The sequence below is a fragment of the Leucoraja erinacea genome, chromosome 14 (genome assembly GCF_028641065.1).
Source record: "Leucoraja erinacea ecotype New England chromosome 14, Leri_hhj_1, whole genome shotgun sequence".
Classification (NCBI taxonomy): domain Eukaryota; kingdom Metazoa; phylum Chordata; class Chondrichthyes; order Rajiformes; family Rajidae; genus Leucoraja; species Leucoraja erinaceus.
In genome coordinates, this window is record NC_073390.1 from 6,976,569 (window position 1) to 6,996,843 (window position 20,275).

General features: G+C 42.7%; 1 protein-coding gene across 1 annotated transcript in view; it reads left to right on the top strand.

Moving 5' to 3' along the window:
• The first annotated feature begins 3,149 nt into the window (after window positions 1-3,149).
• The window catches only part of LOC129703229 (fibrillin-3-like), a 214,382-nt gene continuing 197,256 nt past the window's right edge, over window positions 3,150-20,275 (top strand). Inside the window, exons 1-4 of the mRNA XM_055645508.1 lie at window positions 3,150-3,371; window positions 9,278-9,463; window positions 14,070-14,180; window positions 17,398-17,523. Coding sequence (XP_055501483.1) covers window positions 17,499-17,523 — 25 coding nt within the window. The 5' untranslated portion in view covers window positions 3,150-3,371; window positions 9,278-9,463; window positions 14,070-14,180; window positions 17,398-17,498. The remainder of the gene's footprint in view (window positions 3,372-9,277; window positions 9,464-14,069; window positions 14,181-17,397; window positions 17,524-20,275) is intronic.

The window sequence follows — 20,275 nt, forward strand, 5'->3', positions numbered from 1 at the left end:
ATTTTTAAAGCTATATGTATTTATTCGCCTTTTTTTTAACCACACTGATGGGAACTGATTGAGAAACAATTTTTTCGTTTCATCTGTGTATGTAAGTACTCCGTTAAAATGACATTAAAATAAATACTGAATACTGAATACTGAGCCCCGAGGCCGCCAGCTCCACCATTAGGCCTCAGCGCAGACGGAGATGGAGACGGGGGATACGACAAGAAAAAGTTGCATCCCCCCCGAAAGTAGAGACCAAAAACATGTTTCTACCCCCCCCCCCCCCCCCCCCCCCCCCCCCCCCCCCCCCACCCACACACACACACACACACACACACAACATAATAAACTAAAATGTCTGGACTTGCACCACAATATACCTCTGAACATCAATGCAGTTTAGGGTCGGTCATTAACTGTATATTATCCCCTTACAATTACCTCCCCCAGTGCAACAACTCACACTTGTGAATCACTGTGAATCCCATGCATCTTAGTCTTTTGGATCAGCCCACCACGAGGAACGTTATCAAATGGCTTGTGAGTCCGGCAATCTGGGTATTATCTGTAATATTATTAACCAACCCGTCTGAAGGCGAGCATATCATAAGACATATCCTTCCAACAGCATGTTCATGAGTTCGTAAGATCGTGTCCCTTGAAAAGAATTAGGCCATTTAGTCCATCTAGTCTACTCCACTATACATTCTTTGCTGGTCTATGTTTCCGTCTGAACTGTCAAATATCTTGCAAATAACAGAGTTTCCAGCACAAATTGCTGTGGAAAGTCTTTGGTGACAGATCTCCAGCCTGAATATCATTCTTCCGGTACAGCCCTGTATCATTTCTCAGTAAACCAGTCCTTAATCCATATGACAAAATCTCTGTGAATCCCATGCATCATAATATTATGTACCAGCCTACCGTGAGGGAATGAATGAAATGGTTACTATAATCAATGTAGAGAGCATTCTCCACCCTCCCCTCGTCAATCACCTCTGTGGTCTCCTCAAAAATCTTGATCAAGATAGCAAGATGTGACCTACCACATAATATTAATGATTGGCCAATCTTTTCCTTCTATTGCAAATATTCCTGTTACAAATATTATTATCTTAGTCATTCTTCTCACAACCGCTCATGCTGCAAATATGCCTGTTGACCTTCACTTATTGCACTTTATCCTGACAGATGTACTGGCTTTTCATCTCCTCCTGTTTCAACTATTCACATTTTAACTACTCACTGTCCTTAATGTTGTGAGTGAAGAAGGAAATAAGCAAATAATTTATCCTCACCCTCCGTGCTGATTATCTGTGTTTTAATGCAGCCTCAACAACATCTACCACTCCGACAACTATTCCTGTTTCAACATTTACAACAGGTCCATCATCAACCTCAACATCACTCACTTCAGGGACATCGAGCACAGAAGTATCTACAACCACCGAGAGCTCCACTCCAACACAAACAAGTGGAACGACTACTGATATCAGTTCCACAACTTCAGAAATTAGTAAGTCTCTAAAGCTTTATCTGTTAGCAACATGCATGGTCTCTCTCAGTATCACCTAAATAAAGTAGCAAGGATCTAGTGGGGACAATTTCCTGTTGCCTTTTAAATATGTTTTATGCGTCCCAAACTCTTATCCTCAATGCCTCTGCTAATGAAGCCTAGCATATCAAATGAATTATTTATCACACTATGATGTTATTTTTTATTCATTTGGCCGAGCGAGTCTACTCCACCATTCATTCCTGAATGAACTATATTTCCCACTGAAATATCAACTTGTGATGCACCTTTTGGTAAGTTCTAGACTTGCACCACAAGCTTCCTCTGTACATCAATGCTGTTAAGGTTCGGCCATTAAATGTATATTATCCCCTTACAATCAACCTCCCTCAGTGCAACAACTCACACTTGTGAATCACTGTGAATCTCATGCATCTTAATCTTTTGGATCAGCCCACCACGACGAATGTTATCAAATGGCTTACTGAAATCTATGTGGGCAACATCCATGCCCTACCCCGATCAATCATCTTTTTGATCTCCTCAAAAGACTTGATTCAGATTGTACCATGTGACCTGCAAAATAATAATAAGGATTGGCCAATATTTTCCTGCTGTTGCAAATATTCCTGTTACAACTATTCCATTTTCAATCATTCTTCTCGCAACAGCTCTTGCAGCAAATGTCCCTGCTGAACGTTGCTGATTGCACTTTACCCTGACATATGTATGGTGTTTCATCTCCTCCTGTTTTAACATTTCATATTTCAACTATTCACTGTTCTCAAAGTTGTGAGTGAAAAAGGATATACGCAACTAATTTCACCTCACCTTCCGTGCTGAGTATCTTGTGTTTTAATGCAGCCTCAACAACATCTACCACTCCGACAACTATTCCTATTTCAACATTTACAACAGTTCCATCATCAACCTCAACATCACTCACTTCAGGGACATCGAGCACAGAAGTATCTACAACCACCGAGAGCTCCACTCCAACACAAACAAGTGAAACGACTACTGATATCAGTTCCACAACTTCAGAAATTAGTAAGTCTCTAAAACATTGTCTGTTAGCAACGTACATGGTCTCTCTCAGTGTCACCTAAATAAAGTAACACAGATCTAGTGGGGACAATTTCCTGTTGCAGTTTAAACATGTATTATGCGCCCTCATTTTTATTCTCATTGCCTCTGCCAATGATGGCTAGCATATCAAATGAATTCTTTATCACACTATGATGTTATTTTTTATTCATTTGGCCGAGTGAGTCTACTCCACCATTCATTCCTGAATGAACTATATTTCCCACTGAAATATCAACTTGTGATACACCTTTTGGTAAGTTCTAGACTTGCACCACAAGCTTCCTCTGTACATCAATGCTTTTAAGGTTCGGCCATTAACTGTATATTAACCCCTTACAATCAACCTCCCTCAGTGCAACAACTCACACTTGTGAATCACTGTGAATCTCATGCATCTTAATCTTTTGGATCAGCCCACCACGAGGAATGTTATCAAATGGCTTACTGAAATCTATGTGCTGGTTTTTCATCTCCTCCTGTTTCAACAATTCACATTTCAACTACTCACTGTCCTTAATGTTTTGAGTGAGAAAGGAAATGAGCAACTAATTTCACCTCACCTTCTGTGCTGAGTATCTGTGTTTCAATGCAGCCTCAATAACATCTACCATTCCGACAACTATTCCTGTTTCAACATTTACAACAGGTCCATCATCAACCTCAACATCACTCACTTCAGGGACATCGAGCACAGACGTATCTACAACCACCGAGAGCTCCACTCCAACACAAACAAGTGAAACAACTACTGATATCAGTTCCACAACTTCTGGAATTAGTAAGTCTGTAAAGCTTTGTCCGTTAACAATGTGCATGGTTTCTCTCAGTGTCACCAAGACAAAATAAAACAGATCTACTGGGGAGAACGTCTTGATCCAGTAAAGATATGTATTATGACTTCCTAATTATTATACTCAATGTCTATACTTAGACTTATTATCCCTCTGTACATCATTGCTGTTAGGGTCTGCCATTAATTGTTTATTTTACCCTAACATTCAACCTCCCACAGTGAAACAACTCACACTGTTTCTGATTACAGTGCATCTTCCATCCCTTCGCGCATATCTGTAGCTGATCAATATCCCGCTGTGTACCCTGACATCCTTCTGCACATTCCACTGCTCCAGAAATCTTAGTATTATCTGCAATATTATTAACCAACCCGTGTGAAGGCTAGCTTATCATAAGACATATCGTTCCAACAGCTTCTTCGTAATTTTGTAAGATCACAAGTCCCTTGAGCAGAATTAGGCCATTTGGTCCTTTGACTCTAATCCACCAATTCTTGGGTGATCTATGTTTCCTTCTGAACTGCCAAATATTTTGCAAATAACAGAGTTCCCAACACAAATTGCTGTGGAAATCCTCTGGTCACAGATCTCCAGCTTGAATATCGTTCATCCAGCGAAGCCCTGTATCATTTCTCCGTAAACCAGTCCTTAATCCATATAGCACAATCTCTGTGAACCCCATGCGTCACAATATTTTGTACCAGCCTACCGTGAGGGACTTTATGAAATGGTTACTTTAATAGTAAGATTAAACGAGAACTTACCAGTTTGAAGTTTGATCTTTATTTTATGAGGAGTTACGATGAAGGATTACGTGAAGAGCCAGCCAGCCCGCATGCGAGTCAATCTTCAAAGCAGCGGTGTGAAATCACAGATAACAGTTGTTGAACTAGAACTTCCAGCTGATCTTTATGAGAGAGGGTTGGGAGCAGAGGGCACGTAATCCATCATTGTAACTCCTCATAAAATAAAGATCAAACTTCAAACTGGTAAGTTCTCATTTAATCTTACTATTTTACTTTGGAGTCACGTGACTACGTGAAGATTTCAAAGCTCTGTGATTTCATGCCGTAAACACGCGTCCATGGTCACACACTGCATTAGTTGACCATGGACGAGTGAAATTTCATAATGCATTCAGACATGACATAGATTTAAAACATGCTGATGCTTTTTAATGACCAAATGATAATAATAGTGATCCCACTCATCCGAGAGGAATTATAAAACAGAACCTAAAATAGAGTTGGAAAACCCGCCCGGCAATGGGTTTGTTATAAAACATTTGGACGTTTGCTCGTTTGAGCATCCTGTAGCCGCTAGGATGTGGTCCAGCGGAACTTCCATAACCCTCGCTGCTGATGTTGTTGCAGCCCTGGTGGAGTGAGATTTGAAAACATCAACTCCTGCACAAGACAAAACCCGTTTTAACCACCTGGAGATGGTCTGTACTGATACCTTCTTATGAGTTTTTTGTAATTAACAAACATTGCTAGTTCAGTGCCTCTAAAGCTCTAGGTGACCTTAATGTACTGTTCTAGATATCCCTGGTATTATTCTGCTAGACTAAGTCATGAACATAAAATATTATATTATTTGCAGATGTAACCATCCTGTCCAGTCGCAGCTAATGCAAATGACTGGACCCGTTGCGCTGAAACCAGCACCATGAACACAACCACTTTGTGTTCCTGAAGAAGGGTTTCGGCCCGAAACGTTGCCTATTTCCTTCTCTCGCTGAGTTTCTCCAGCTTTTTTGTGTACCTTCGATTTTCCAGCATCTGCAGTTCCTTCTTAAACACTTTGTAAGTGATTTTGACCAAGGGCAGGGAGTTAGCTGGAGCCCACCGGCGACGCAGCGTCAGCACAACATTAACATTCCATATCTCCGAGTACCTGGGCCTGGAGGACATTGAGTTGAAGGTACACTTCATAATCTGGATGTCAGTGGGTGAGACCCGACAGAGTGGTGTCCTGATCCCAGCAACAAGTATGACGACAAGGCACTTCTGGCACAATTTATAGCACTATAACTCCAGTTCTCAGAAAAACATTGCTTTGAGAGGAATTCCAAGACATCAGTTATACGTGCCGTGTCATGCAATATGTTGGAGTATAAACAGAACACTTCCCATTTCTTGATATAGGAGATGTACTGTTTCTTGGTACTATCTCTTCAGGCTGCAGTGGTTACGTCCACCGTACGACCTGACAGTCTGAACCCCGGGAACATCTTCTCAGAGTGTGCAAACCAACAAATTGATTCACTCATGCAGTGGATGGTTCTCCCCAGTCACGGGGTAAACCAGCAGATTTCTGCATTTGGGAACAGCCATAAAAGGCTCTGTTATCATCCCCAGTATGAGCAGACCCATGACTGTGTAGGCCAGACAGGCACTACCAAAAGCCTGAGGCAGTATCTTGCTGAATCTTAAGCAAGCACCGACTGATGAGGCAAAATGGAGGAAAGACATAAAAGAACATTCCTCCCCAGTGAAGCGAGAATGCATCCATCGCCACTGCCCCTGGGTATGGCTGCCATGCCACATATTTTTGCAACTGGTGATTGAGCCAGGATGCAAACATATCGATATTCGGTGTTCCATCGAGCCACAATGTCATTAAATACTTTGTGATCCAACATCCATTCTGTGTTGTCATTGATTTTATGTGATGATACACCAGCGCCAAATGAGGTTAGGTAAATTATCACAGGATACTTTGACTTGATTGCACCCATGTGATTAACATATGCCACCACCATAGTGTATCAACGAGTTGAGCATGCAGATTATGCATATTCACACAATAAACCTTTAACCCATAGAATACACGTAGTGTCTATAGGTAGTTGATACCAAATAACTGAAGAATTGGTAACTCATGCAAATCCCATCCGCCTCCGTAACTAGAGATGGTATTCGTAATTTTCCATCTTTGAGCACTAGCATCAGTTTGTAATATAACTGAAGATTTACTGACCAAAACGTTATTGGTGCAATGCTGAATACTGTTCATCCACCATTGTGACTTTGATAGCTTCAGCTGGTAATAGCATAGGTCTGCTAATAATGACCTACACGATACTTGAGAGGTTACTCCTTTGCCCGTTGTAAGTTCTGATAATGCAAAGGCCCAAATTGCCAATTACACTTGAGGAATAGAGGGCTGCTTCATAACAACAAGGTTGTTAAAGGCTTCTATTAATTCCAATATCTTGCCCCAGGGCAGAGTCACAGGCAAATTAATAGAGTTAAAGGTAAATCCCAATAATTAATAACTCTAGTTGGTATCAACTTAAATTAACTGGATGGATGAGAAACCTCAATTTCTCAAGTATAGTTTGTGGCTGAAACAGTTAATTTTAGCTAAATACAGCATTTAGAATATCATCCAGATAGGCCATAACAAGTGTTTTTGAGCTCTGAGCAGCCCGAGTACCAGTTTTAGTAATTCGGTAAATAACCTGGGAGCTGGCTAGCCCATTTTGCTACGTGTTAACTGTTATCATTGCCCCATCCAGCTAAATGTCAAATATCTTCAGTGATCCCTGTGAATGGGAACTAAATAGTATGCCATAAAGATCCTATGGAAACCAGTTGTTAGACAGTAACGAGGTTTCCAATGCTGAAATGTCTATACTGCACATGCGAGTTAAATCAAGGATCAACCGACATCCCCCATCTTTCACAATGATCAGGCTATGCCTGCCATAAATCCGAGCCTGCCTCAAAAGACAACTGGCCATATTTCTGAGCCTGTCCTGAAAGGCAATCTTGGCGATAATACTGAGCCTGCCTCGAAAGGCAACACCGGCCATAATTCTGAGCCTGCCTCGAAAGACAACTCTGGCCATATTTCCGAGCCCGTCTTGAAAGGCAATCCTGGCCATAGTGCTGAGCCTGCCTCGAAAGACATCTGGCCACAATTCCAAGCCTACTTGGAACCCTTGTATACTGTGCAGTATAAACTCATCTCAAGTTATCATTTTAGTTTGTACAAAAAACAAGTGTAAATATTACCAACTTGTAAATGGTCCACATACCCCATGTTTCGGAAAGAACCAGACCCACCTACCTCCATGGTTAACCGGTGGTCTTATGATAAGCCCAAAGGCCCCTGATGCGGGTTCTATTTCCGTCCTTGATTTGGAGAGTAGGATTGCTGGGGTGCGTGGATTCCATATTTTCCTGTGGACCGGCTTGGGCCTTGGCCTGAAAGACCTTTGCCCAGTTTTCAAGCTGCCACCAGCTTCAGTGAACCGCTTACTGCCAATGGAGGCGTGGGGTGTGTTGTTGCCGAAACTATGAAGCTTTGCTCGTCGTTGATACCTTGATTAGTCCGACAGCTTTTGCTTCCTCATCCTGGTCTTACCTGTTGGATAGGTCTTCCCCGAAGAGAAGATTCGGCGGCTGGACATTGCTGGCCTTACATGAGCCTGAAAAATTTGGAATTTAAGGCAGGTCTGATGGTGTTCTTCTGAAAGCAGTTCAATTCGAAGTGTGCATTGCACATCAACATCAGGCCAGTAATCTTTAAAATTAGTTGATGTTTCATTTCCTGGGTTGTCATGCCCCCTCCAACGTCATCCCAGATAGCGCTGTTCACTGCCGGCTCTTTCAGGAACAATTTACAGGTGCATGGTATCTTACAGCCGTCACCTGTTCCTGTAATGATGTGACGTGAGGTAGCTGATGCTTGCAAAGCTTGTAACGTGAGGGGAACTCTGGCCCCCTCCGGGTTTTCTGCCAATGGCTGGAAGCCAACTCTTCCTGCAGCAGTTCCTTCGTTTGCGAGGATATCGCAACCCTTGATGCCATGACAGACATTTCATGAACCTCACGCATGTACTCCAGTATGTTCTATGGACATACTTCCGAGTTTGGAGTCAGTTACGTACTGACTCCTCGCACTCCCCTCCACAGAGAGGGAGATTTGTAAGCAGCCCTGAAACAGGTGCTGCTGCAGGTCCCCGACGAGACTTGCACTGATATGGCCTCGTTCCACTGACCATATCAGGATGGAGCATCACCTCAGTGGGATGAACGCCCTGCGGACGCATCCATGCTCCACCTGGGTAAAACGTCCGAGGACATACCCATGGAGGGGAACCCTGCAGGCCTGACTTGTCCCAGTCCAGGCCTCTTCCCAACACCATTTGGCTGCACATCTTGGTGCTGCCTCAGTTGGAAGTCGCTGAGCGCACTGTCAGCGACTTGGGTAGTGAACCCGACGGCCGCCGGCTACCCACACTTCCGCGGTCTCCGTAGCCGGTTTCCTCGCAGCCCGTCCAGACTTTGCCCCATTCCAGCAGGAAACTCTGTAAAAAAGATTCCTGCAAGCAAAAAACAGAACCTGGAAATAAGTTCAAAAACGTTCCTGCAGGGTTTAAAAATTACCGCTGGAGGAGTGACGTGCCTGCCTGCCAGTCGTGCGCCATGTGTTGGACGATAATGACGCGCATGCGGGTTGGCGGGCTCTTCACGCAGTCACTCACGTGACTCCGAAGTAAAATCTATGTAGAGCGCATTCTCCCCCCTCCCCTCATCAATCACCTTCATGAGCTCCTCAAAAATCTTGATCAAGATAGTAAGATGTGACCTGCAACATAATAATAATGATTGGCCAATCTTTTCCTCCTGTTGCAAATATTCCTGTTGGAACTGGAAATTTTCTCAGTCATACATCTCACAACAGCTCATGCTACAAGTATGCCTGTTGATCTTTACTTATTGCACTTTAACCTGACATATGTACTGGCTTTTCATCTCTTCCAGTTTCAACAATTCACATTTCAACTACTCACTGTCCTTAATGTTGTTAGTGTAAAACGAAATAAGCAACTAATATCACCTCACCATCCATGCTGAGTATTTGTATTTTAATGCAGCCTCAACAACATCTACCACTCCGACAACTATTCCTGTTTCAACATTTACAACATTTCCATCATCAACCTCAACATCACTCACTACAGGGACATCGAGCACAGAAGTATCTACAACCACTGAGAGCTCCACTCCAACACAAACAAGTGAAACGACTCCTGATATCAGTTCCACAACTTCAGAAATTAGTAAGTCTCCAAAGCTTTGTCTGTTAACAACGTGCATGGTCTCTCTCAGTGTCACCTAAATAAAGTAACACAGATCTAGTGGGGACAATTTCCTGTTGCAGATTAAATATGTATTTTGTATCCCTAACTCGTATCCTCAATGTCTCTGCTAATGAAGGCTAGTATATCAAATGACTTCTTCATCACGCTATAATGTTCTTATTTATTAATTTGGCCTATCGAGTCCACTCTGCCATTCATTCCTGGCTGAACTATATTTCCCTCCGAACTATCAACTTGTGATGCACCTTTTGGTAACTTCTGGACTTGCACCCCAAGCTCCCTCTGTACATCAATGCTGTTAAGGGTCGGCCATTAACTGTATATTATCCCCTTACAATCAACCTCCCTCAGTGCAACAACTCACACTTGTGAATCACTGTGAATCTCATGCATCGTAATCTTTTGGATCAGCCCACCACGAGGAACGTTATCAAATGGCTTACTGAAATCAATATGCTGGTGTTTCATCTCCTCCTGTTTCAACAATTCACATTTCAACTACTCACTGTCCTTAATGTTGTGAGTGAAAGAAAATAAGCAACTAATTTCACCTCACCTTCTGTGCTGAGTATCTGTGTTTTAATGCAACCTCAGCAACATCTACCACTCCGACAGCTATTCCTGTTTCAACATTTACAACAGGTCCACCATCAACCTCAACATCACTCACTACAGGGACATCGAGCACAGAAGTATCTACAATCGCCGAGAGCTCCACTCCAACACAAACAAGTGAAACGACTACTGATATCAGTTCCACAACTTCAGAAATTAGCAAGTCTGTATAGCTTTGTCTGTTAACAATGTGCATGGTTTCTCTCAGTGTCACCAAGCCAATTAGGAAGTACACATAGCTTTGTCCTTTGTCAATGTGCATGTTCTCCCTCAGACTCACCTCAACACAATAACACAAATCTACTCGCTGGAATTGCTTGCCCCATTTGGAGTGTGAGTAAATATGAGTCAAACTATTCAGATGTTTGAGATCATGAAATAAAGCTGAAACAAGTGGAAACATCTAGCTCGTCAGTCAGCACATGTGGCAACAAAAACTGTTAATGCCTCATAGCTGTGTCCCTGAGATGGAAGAATGAGAATGAATGAATGAGAATGAATGATTGAATAAGTGAATGAGTGAATAAGTTTATTGGCCAAGTATTCACATACCAGTAATTTGCCTTGGTGCTCCGCCCACAAGTGACAAAATGACATACAGTGACAGTTACGAATGACACATAAAACATTAAACATTAATAATAAAACTCTATTGATCAAACTGAGGCTACAGATTTGTGGCTATTGAGCAGAGCTACTACTCATGGGGGGAAAAAAGCTCTTTTTATTTCTGGCTGTGGCAGCTTTGACGGTCCATAGTGCCTTCCAGAGCAAAGTGATTCAAAGAGTTTGTGGCCAGGGTGAGAGGGGTCAGAGATGATCTTACCCGCTCGCTTCCTGGCCCTTGCAGTGTGCTGTTCATCAATGGAGGGTAGGTTGCAGCCAATAACCTTCTCAGGTGATCGGATGGTTCACTGCAGCCTCCGGTGTCGTGCTTGATGGCTGAGTCAAACCAGACCATGATGTAGAAGGTGAGGACAGACTCTGCGATGGCCATATAGAATTGGACCATCTTTGCCTGTGGCAGATTGTGCTTCCTCAGGTGCCGTAAGAAGTACATCCTCTGTTGTGCCTTTTTGACTGGAGTTGATGGTAGCCCCCCAGTTAAGGTCCTTGGAAATGATGGTTCCTAGGAACTTAAAAGACTCCACAGATTTGACTGTGGTGTTGTTGAACAATCGCTTCCCTTGTGTCATCTAGCACCTCACCTGTGTCTAACGGTGATTCATAGATTCAACTTGTTCTCCCGGAATTTATTCTCCAGCTTCTCAGTGTCCTCGGATATATCTAATCAGGCCTTGTAGATTCATACATCTTAAGATGTCTAGCACCTCCTCAATCATAATATGGACAGTCCTAAAGACATCTCCAGACTAACCTGTCTGAAATTCCCCAGCCTTCATGTCTTTCTCCACACTAAAAACCTAGGAGAAATACTCATTGAGGACTCTTTCGGATGCACGGCCGCTTTGGTTTATCTCTCTAGTTATCTTCTTTGCTTTAATGTACTTATGACAAATTTTAGGACTCTTCTTTAATCATATCTGCCACATCTCTCCTGCCCTCTTTTTGCCCTCCTGATTTCCTTCATATGTGCCCTATGGGTGGCACAGTGGCGCAGCTGGTAGAACTGTTGCTCATGGTGCCATACACTTGGGTTGAATCCTCACCTCTTATATGCTGTCTGTGTGGTGTTTGCATGTTCTACATGTGACCCTGTGGTTTTCTTCCGAGTTCTCCAGTTTCCTCACACATACTAAAGATGTGCAGGTTTTGCAGGTTAATAGGCCTTTGTTAACTGCCACTAGAGTGTAGGGAGCGGATGCAAAAGTGCAATAACATAAAACTGGTGTGAATGGGTGATCGATGGTCAGCATGAACTCGGTGGGCCATAGGACCTTTTTCCATGCTGTATCTTTCAATGTTTTAATTATCCTCAGGCATCCCAAGTCCACCTTGATCCCAGTTGCCCTCTTCTGTTTTTTGTTAACCAGAACCGCAATTTCTCATTCAAATTTCCTTATTCTCCCATGTAGGACATGCCTTGATCTCTCTCACACTTTTAAGCTTCCCATTTTCAAGACATCTCTATGCCCACAAACATCCTAATCTAATCAACTTAACTTTTTGTTTAAGAGGGAACTGCAGATGCAGGAAAATCGAAGGTAGACAAAAATGCTGGAGAAACTCAGCGGATGAGGCAGCATCTTTGGAGCGAAGGAAATAGGCAACATTTTGGGTCAAGACCCTTCTGCAGACCTAATCTACCTGATCAACTTAACTAATACCATTAAAGTTCGCCTTGCTCAAATTCAGAACTTTAACTTGTGGGCCCACGCTGCCCTTATCCATAACTATTTTAAAGCTCATAGAATTGTGATTGCTGGTCCCAAAACCTTGCCCACTGACATTTCAGTCATTTGCCCTTTCCAATTTCCTAAGAGTAGGTCAGGCTTTGCCCTCTTTCTTATAGGGCCCTCTCCACATTACAAAGCATACATTCGAGAAGATATTCGACTAATTCCACCCCTTAATGGCACTAAAATCCCCTGCTCTGACAACCTATTAGTGTTACAGCTGCCTGCAATTTCCTGGCATATTGTTCATCTATTTCTCATTGACTATTTCGGGGCTTACAGTTCACTCCCAATAATCTGGTCATCCCATTTTTATTTCTCTGGTCCACCAATATAGCCTCACTGGATGAACCATCAGTGGCAACATCTCAAACTGCAGCAATTATGTTCTCCCTATTCAATAATGCAACATCCCTCTTCTTTTTTCCCCACCTCTCTCTTGCTCCAGCACCTATAGCTTTGGAACGTTAAGCTCCCAGTCCTGTTCTCCCTTAGCCAGGTATCTATTATGATTATATCATTCCTGTCGCATGTACTTATGCACATTCTGAGTTCATCCACCTTACCCGTCAGGTCCCCTGCAATGCTATTTCATCCATCAGTCCTTCCTTGCTCCCTGCCCTGTTCAAGCCTATCCTGTCTACTGAACTTGCTTTTGACATCTTATGTGCCAACCGCCAGCCCTCACTTGCCTCACTCTTTCATTAATCCTGTGCCCCTGCCAATGCCCTGTGACCCCGCTAGTTGAAACTCCCCTGAGTAACACTAGCAAACTGCCCACTGGTATATTGTTTCTCCTCCAGTTCAGGTCATCTCTCTTGTACAGGTCTCCTCAACCCCAGAAGAGATTACAACAGCCCAAATATCTGAACCCCTATCGCCTACACCAACTCTTCATCCACACATTCACCTATCCTATCGTTTTGTTCTTACCCATACCAGCTTATGGCACCGGGTGTAACTGGTGCTAACTATCCTTGAGGTTAGACACAAAATGCTGGAGAAACTCAGCGGGGCAGGCAACATCTCTGGAGTGAAGTAATGGGTGACATTTTGGGTTGAGACCCTTCTTCAGACTGAGTCAGGGGAGAGGGAGACAGAGTAATGTGAAAACGAGCGATTGAATGGGGAGGAATATCAAAGAAAATGTAGAATGAATCAATGTTAGTTGAGGAGAAGGTGACAATGAGGTATACAATCAATAACATTTAATCAGGAGAACAGTGATGGAGTGAGGTGGAAAGCAAGGATTACTTAAAGTTAGTGAATATTCATACCGCTGGGTTGTAAGATGCCCAAGCGAAATAAGAGGTGCTGTTACATTCATCATTGTTACTTGAACATAGTAACATGGAACAAGTTGATCTACTCTCGTGATATAATTTGTAAGGTAAAAGATTTTCATAATTTAAAAAAAAAAAAGTCAAATAATCTACTCTTGGTGCTATACTCAAAAATGTAATCTAATAATTCATTCAACAAGTGAATGAAAATTACAAAATCTGTCACGTAATCCACCCCTATTTCAAATATTTTAAAAAGTGTTAAAATTCACATGACATTGCACCCTGAGTATCTGTGTTTTAATGCAGCTATATCAACTACTACTGCAACTACGTCTCCTGGGACAAATGTAAGATTTGTTCGGTCATCACCATCAACAAATGAATCGACCACTGATGTCAGTACCACAACAGAAATTAGTAAGTATGTAGATTTGTCCGTTAGCAATGTGCTTCTGGACATTCTCAGTGTCCACTCTCTCAATGTTGACTAAACAAGGTAACACACATCTGCTCAATGGAACCTCCTTGTCAATTTGGAGGCAGAATATGTACGAATCAACCAATGGCAGAAGCTGGGGTTCCAGAAATAAAGCAGGATCCGATGGAAACATTCAGCCCATTAGTTAACACACGTGGAAAGAGAAATTATTAATGCCTTGTATTTGAGACCTATAGACTGAAGAATGGTATTATTTCAGCAGCTGCAACTGCTGTGCCTACAAGAATCAGTCACAACTCCTACCGCTACCACCCCTGCTACAGCAACTGCTGTGGCACCCACACGTTTTAACTATTTGTGCTGATCAATTCTATCAAATATACAAACCTTAACTATAATCCTGACACTCACCAGCTCCATCTGTTCCTCTTTTCTCCCCTTATGGGTTTCTCCCACCAGCAACTGTCTTTGTTCAGTGTTTCCAGCATTATTTTGATTTTATTTCACACTTTCTCCATACATCCTCTGTTGTTTCTGTCTCCTTGAGCTCCTTGACCTGCCGAGCATCTCTGCCCTATATTTACTTCACGAATTCCAAGAATTTAGCAAGGTTATGAATTGTCAATGTAGCTTCCTGAAGAAAGAGAACAATGTCATTCATAGTGTGTAGGAAGGAACTGATGATGCTGGTTAAAATCGAAGATACAGACAAAATGCTGGAGTAACTCAGTGGGACAGGCAGCATCTCTGGAGAATGTGTGACATTTCAGGTTGAGTATGAAGAAGGACCTTACCCAAAACATCACCCATTCCTTCTCTCCTGAGATGCCGGCAGTCCCGCTAAAGTTACTCCAGCAGTTTGGGCCTGTAATAAGTAATTCATAGTTTATTGTGCAGAGGGATCTGACAATCTTACCTGATTGGTGATATTATGCGACTGGTGTTCCATGTGTAAAATTCAAAAGTGATCGAGCAGTTGTTTTTCTGCTTCACAATCTTAAAACACATTTGCTTCACACAAACCAAGTGATGCAAAACTAATTGAAGATTAAAATAGTTTTGTAATGTAATACCAACAGTATCTGACTGCACATAATCCATATCCCTCCATTCCCCGCATGTCCATGTGCCTAGTTAGAAGTCTCTTAATGCCACTAATGTATCTGCTTCCACCACCACCCAGACAGTTTGTTTTAGATACCCACTACCCTCTGTGAAAAACATTCCTCGCATATCACCTTTGAACTAATTTGCAGAAAACTTGGGTTCCATTCTCAATGGCAATTCCAAGTTCCCAGCTACAGGATATTTCAAGTCTACTTTCCATTTCCACACTGACCTGTCCATCCTTGGCCTTCTCTACTGCTAAGGTGAGGTCCAATGCACACTTCATATTCCACCTGAATAATGTACATTCTGAGCTACATTATGATGTTAGAGAAACTAATTAACTACTGGGGAGAGAGCCCACTATCAATGGTGGGAATATTGCTGGAGGTGATTCTGAGAAATAGAATCTACCAACATTTGGGAAAACAAGGACTGATTAAGATTATCAGCACAGATTTATGCATGGGAAAATTAAGTGTCACAAATCTGTTAGTATCTTTTGAAGAGGTAAACATGAGGATTGTTGTGGGTAGGATAGAAGATGTAGTCTATATGATTTACAGCAAGGCCTTCAAAAGGTCCTACATGGTAGACTAGTCGAGAAAGTTGGATTCAGGAGAGCTAGCTAATTGAATTCATAATTGTCTTGACACAGAGGGTGGTCCGTTTAAGGAACAAGCTACCAGAGGTGATAGTTGAGACAAGTATTATATGTTAAAATGGACAGATACATGGACATGACATATCTAGAGGGATAATGGCCGTACACAGATATCACCAATTGTCATCATATCTACTCCAATGAAAAATAAGTTGTTGTTTTATTAAACTCACTTTTCACCATTATAAATGTGCAGGAGGCAACACCAGAAAGGAGCTGGATGCTGAATTAATGTGGCAAGCACCTGGAAACTGAGAGGGCTCTTTTGTGATCTGAGCAGGTTCTTTGCAAACCAATCACCCAGTCTTTTGCTTTCTCTGATATATATAGTAGCAATGTTACAAAATTTTGAGATTTAAAAAATCAAGTCTGCAATTTATCCCATCAGATAAAGCATAACAATAAGTTTAATTTGACACCAAATTCACTTTCATATCTCAAGTATTAAAAAAGTTATGACCATTTTCATACTCGGAAATTAGCATCTTGTTCCCTATTGATTTTCAATGGACATTACAAAAAAGCTGTGATCTTGGATAATCAAAAGCCCATTTCTTAAGGAAAGATTAACATTTTTAAATAGCCTAAGTGTCCAAAGATTATTCACAAATAATTCACAATATAACATGATTTTTATATCTAATTTACATTAATTTATAGGCCAAATGGAAGGAATTTAGTGTTCAATTGCTGTAAATAAATGCCCATTTAAATCGGCTTTCTAGTGGGTTCATGTGGAACGCGCTGGTTTAGAACGTTGACATAGCGCTGGATTAGTGCCCTCAAATGCCGAGAAAAATACTGCGGGATATAAAAAGCCCAAAATGAACTATTCGTTATAGATAACTTGATATATAGGGTTATATATATGCCCCATTTAATGTAAAAATAAGGTACATACCTTTAATTGTTTGCTTTATAAAACCCTGGGGCTGCGAGAGGTTGCGGAATGAAACAGTAATTTAAAAACTATTAGAACTATATTATCGAGGCCTATAAAACTAATAATACCTTTTGCGACCGGGTCTTGCAGCGATTTTTCGTTAATGATTTACTAGGCTGAACATGTGCGATTAGTACAGCCTAGTAAAAATCGCGTTTTAAACCCGCCCCCTCCAAACAGCGCCTAAATCGCGGCCATGGCTGAGGGCAGATTCCCAATGACGATTCAGGTAGGTTTTGTAACATACCTATATATAGGCCTTTATTTTTCAAAATTGAAAGCATTCCACTAAGATTGGAAGAAATGCATGGAAACGTACATGCTATGGTAATAATTCTGATAACAATGTTATATATAGCGCTATGTTTATAACATTAAATATTATATGCTACTAGGTATCATAATATTAAGTGAATGTTTTAAATGGCAGAGTAAATGATATAAATCTGACTGAGTTAACATTTACTATTTTCAACCCCAGATATCGATGAATGTGCAACCAACATCTCAAACTGTCAACAAATCTGCTCCCTCACAAATGATAACTTAGCATGCAGTTGCAATTCAGGATTTAGCCTTGATATGATCATTCCTTCATTTTGTGATGGTAAGAGGTTTACAAATACATCCTTTCTGCATCCACTCTATCTATGCCTTTCATTGTTCTGTAAGTTTCAATGAGGTCCCCCCTCATCCTTCTAAACACTAGCAAATAGCCCAGTGCTGTCAAATGCTCATCATATGCTAACCCACTCATTCCTGGAATCATTCTTGTAAACCTCCTCTGGTCCCTCTCCAGAGCCAGCATATCCATATGGGGCCCCAAACCTGCTCACAATACTCCAAATGTGAATAGCCTCGATCTACTGCAGTTAATTGCTTCAACAGACCCCAGCCCTACACTCAACCCTGGAGCATCTGGACACTAAGGACACTTACATTTTTATTGACTACTATACCAAGTGGGACCCATTGGGTCTCTGTCACAGGGGAGGGCTGGTCCCCCAATACAATATTCCACCACACACCCATATAACCATGTAACCATATAACAATTACAGCACGGAAACAGGCCATCTCGACCATTCTAGTCCGTGCCGAACACATATTCTCCCCTAGTCCCATATACTTGCGCTCAGACCATAACCCTCCATTCGTTTCTCGTCCATATAACTATCCAATTTATTTTTAAATGATAAAAACGAACTTGCCTCCACCACCTTCACTGGAAGCTCATTCCACACAGCCACCACTCTCTGAGTAAAGAAGTTCCCCCTCATGTTACCCCTAAACTTCTGTCCCTTAATTCTCAAGTCATGTCCCCTTGTTTGCATCTTCCCTCCTCTCAGTGGGAAAAGCTTATCCACATCAACTCTGTCTATCCCTCTCATCATTTTAAAGACCTCTATCAAGTCCCCCCTTAACCTTCTGCACTCCAAAGAATAAAGCCCTAACTTGTTCAACCTTTCTCAGTAACCTAGTTGCTGAAATCCAGGCAACATTCTAGTAAATCTCCTCTGTACTCTCTCTATTTTGTTGACATCCTTCCTATAATTAGGCGACCAAAATTGTACCCCATACTCCAGAATTGGCCTCACCAATGCCTTGTACAATTTTAACATTACATCCCAACTTCTATACTCATTGCTCTGATTTATAAAGGCCAGCACACCAAAAGCTTTCTTTACCACACTTCTACTTGAGATTCCACTTTCAGGGAACTGTGCACAGTTATTCCCAGATCCCTCTGTTCACCTGCATTCTTCAATTCCCTACCATTTACCATGTACGTCCTTTTTGATTTGTCCTGCCAAGATGTAGCACCTCACACTTATCAGCATTAAACTCCATCTGCCATCTTTCAGTCCACTCTTCCAACTGGCATAAATATCTCTGTAGACTTTGAAAATCTACTTCATTATCCACAACCCCAACTATCTTAGTATCATCTGCATACTTACTAATCCAATTTACCACACCATCATCCAGATCATTGATGTACATGACAAACAACAGTGGACCCAACACAGATCCCTGTGGCACCCCACTAGTCACTGGCCTCCAACCTGACAAACAACCATCCACCATTACTCTCTGGCATCTCCCATTCAGTCACTGTTGAATCCATCTTGCTACTCCACCATTAATACCCAACCATTGAACCTTCTCAACCAACCTTCCATGAGGAACCTTGTCAAAGGCCTTACTGAAGTCCATATATACAACATCCACTGCTTTACCCTCAGCAATTTCCCGAGTAACCTCTTCAAAAAATTCAAGAAGATTAGTCAAACATGACCTTCCAGGCACAAATCCATGTTGACTGTTCCTAATCATACCCTGTTTATCCAATGCTTATATATATTATCTCTAAGTATCCTTTCCATTAATTTGCCCACCACTGACGTCAAACTAACAGGTTTGGCCGGGTCCCCCAATAAACCCGTTCCCCCAACACGATATTCCACCACTCACCTATAGCCCCCAGGGGAGGCCTATCCCCGAACACAACTCGTTCCCCAAGGCAATATTCCACCACTCACCCATTCCCCAATACAATATTCAACCACTCACCCATGGCCCCGAACTGTGCAGGGTCTGTTCGTTATGCCTTATTCACCCTCCCTCATTATACATTTTTAAAAAATCAGTGTATTGTAGTGCGTGGGTCTCAAAATGAGGCAAGTAGTCTGAAGTTTGAGAAGCACTTTACTTTAATTCCTCCCGGTTCAGGGGAAGACGAAACCAGGAAAAGATGGCACCCAAACCCTGCCTTTTATACCCTCCGGCTAAGGACCGCCTCCGGACTGCACCACTCCTGTGCCGAGGGGATCGGCAGTATAATGGCACGACCCTTAGGAGCCGCCACAGGACCCCCCCCCCCCCCCAGAACCAGAGGCACAAAACGCACCGGCGGGCGCACGACCCGGCCGGCACGCATGCGGAAGTCAGCAGATCCCGGGGCTTGCGGGGGCGTAGGTGGAGGGACAGGTCAAGGGACCGGCGGGAGGACAGGTGGAGGGACAGGTGGAGGGAGTCGTGAGGGGGGGCGCCCTCGGGGCCGAGGTTGAGCAACCAGCACCGGCTGGTCAATGTCCAGGTGCGCCGGCTTTAAACGGTCAATCGACACGGCCTCCGGCCGGCCCCCCATGTCCAGGACAAAAGTCGACTGCCCGTGTTCCAGCACCCGGAACGGGCCCTCGTACGGCCTCTGGAGTGGCGTCCGGTGGGCATCACGGCGCAGGAAGACGTATGGGCAGTCCGTGAGGGCCATTGGCACGTGTGGGCGAAATGTCCCATGGCGGGACGTTGGGACGGGTGCGAGCCTGCCAACTCGCTGGCGAAGGCGTTGAAGGGTG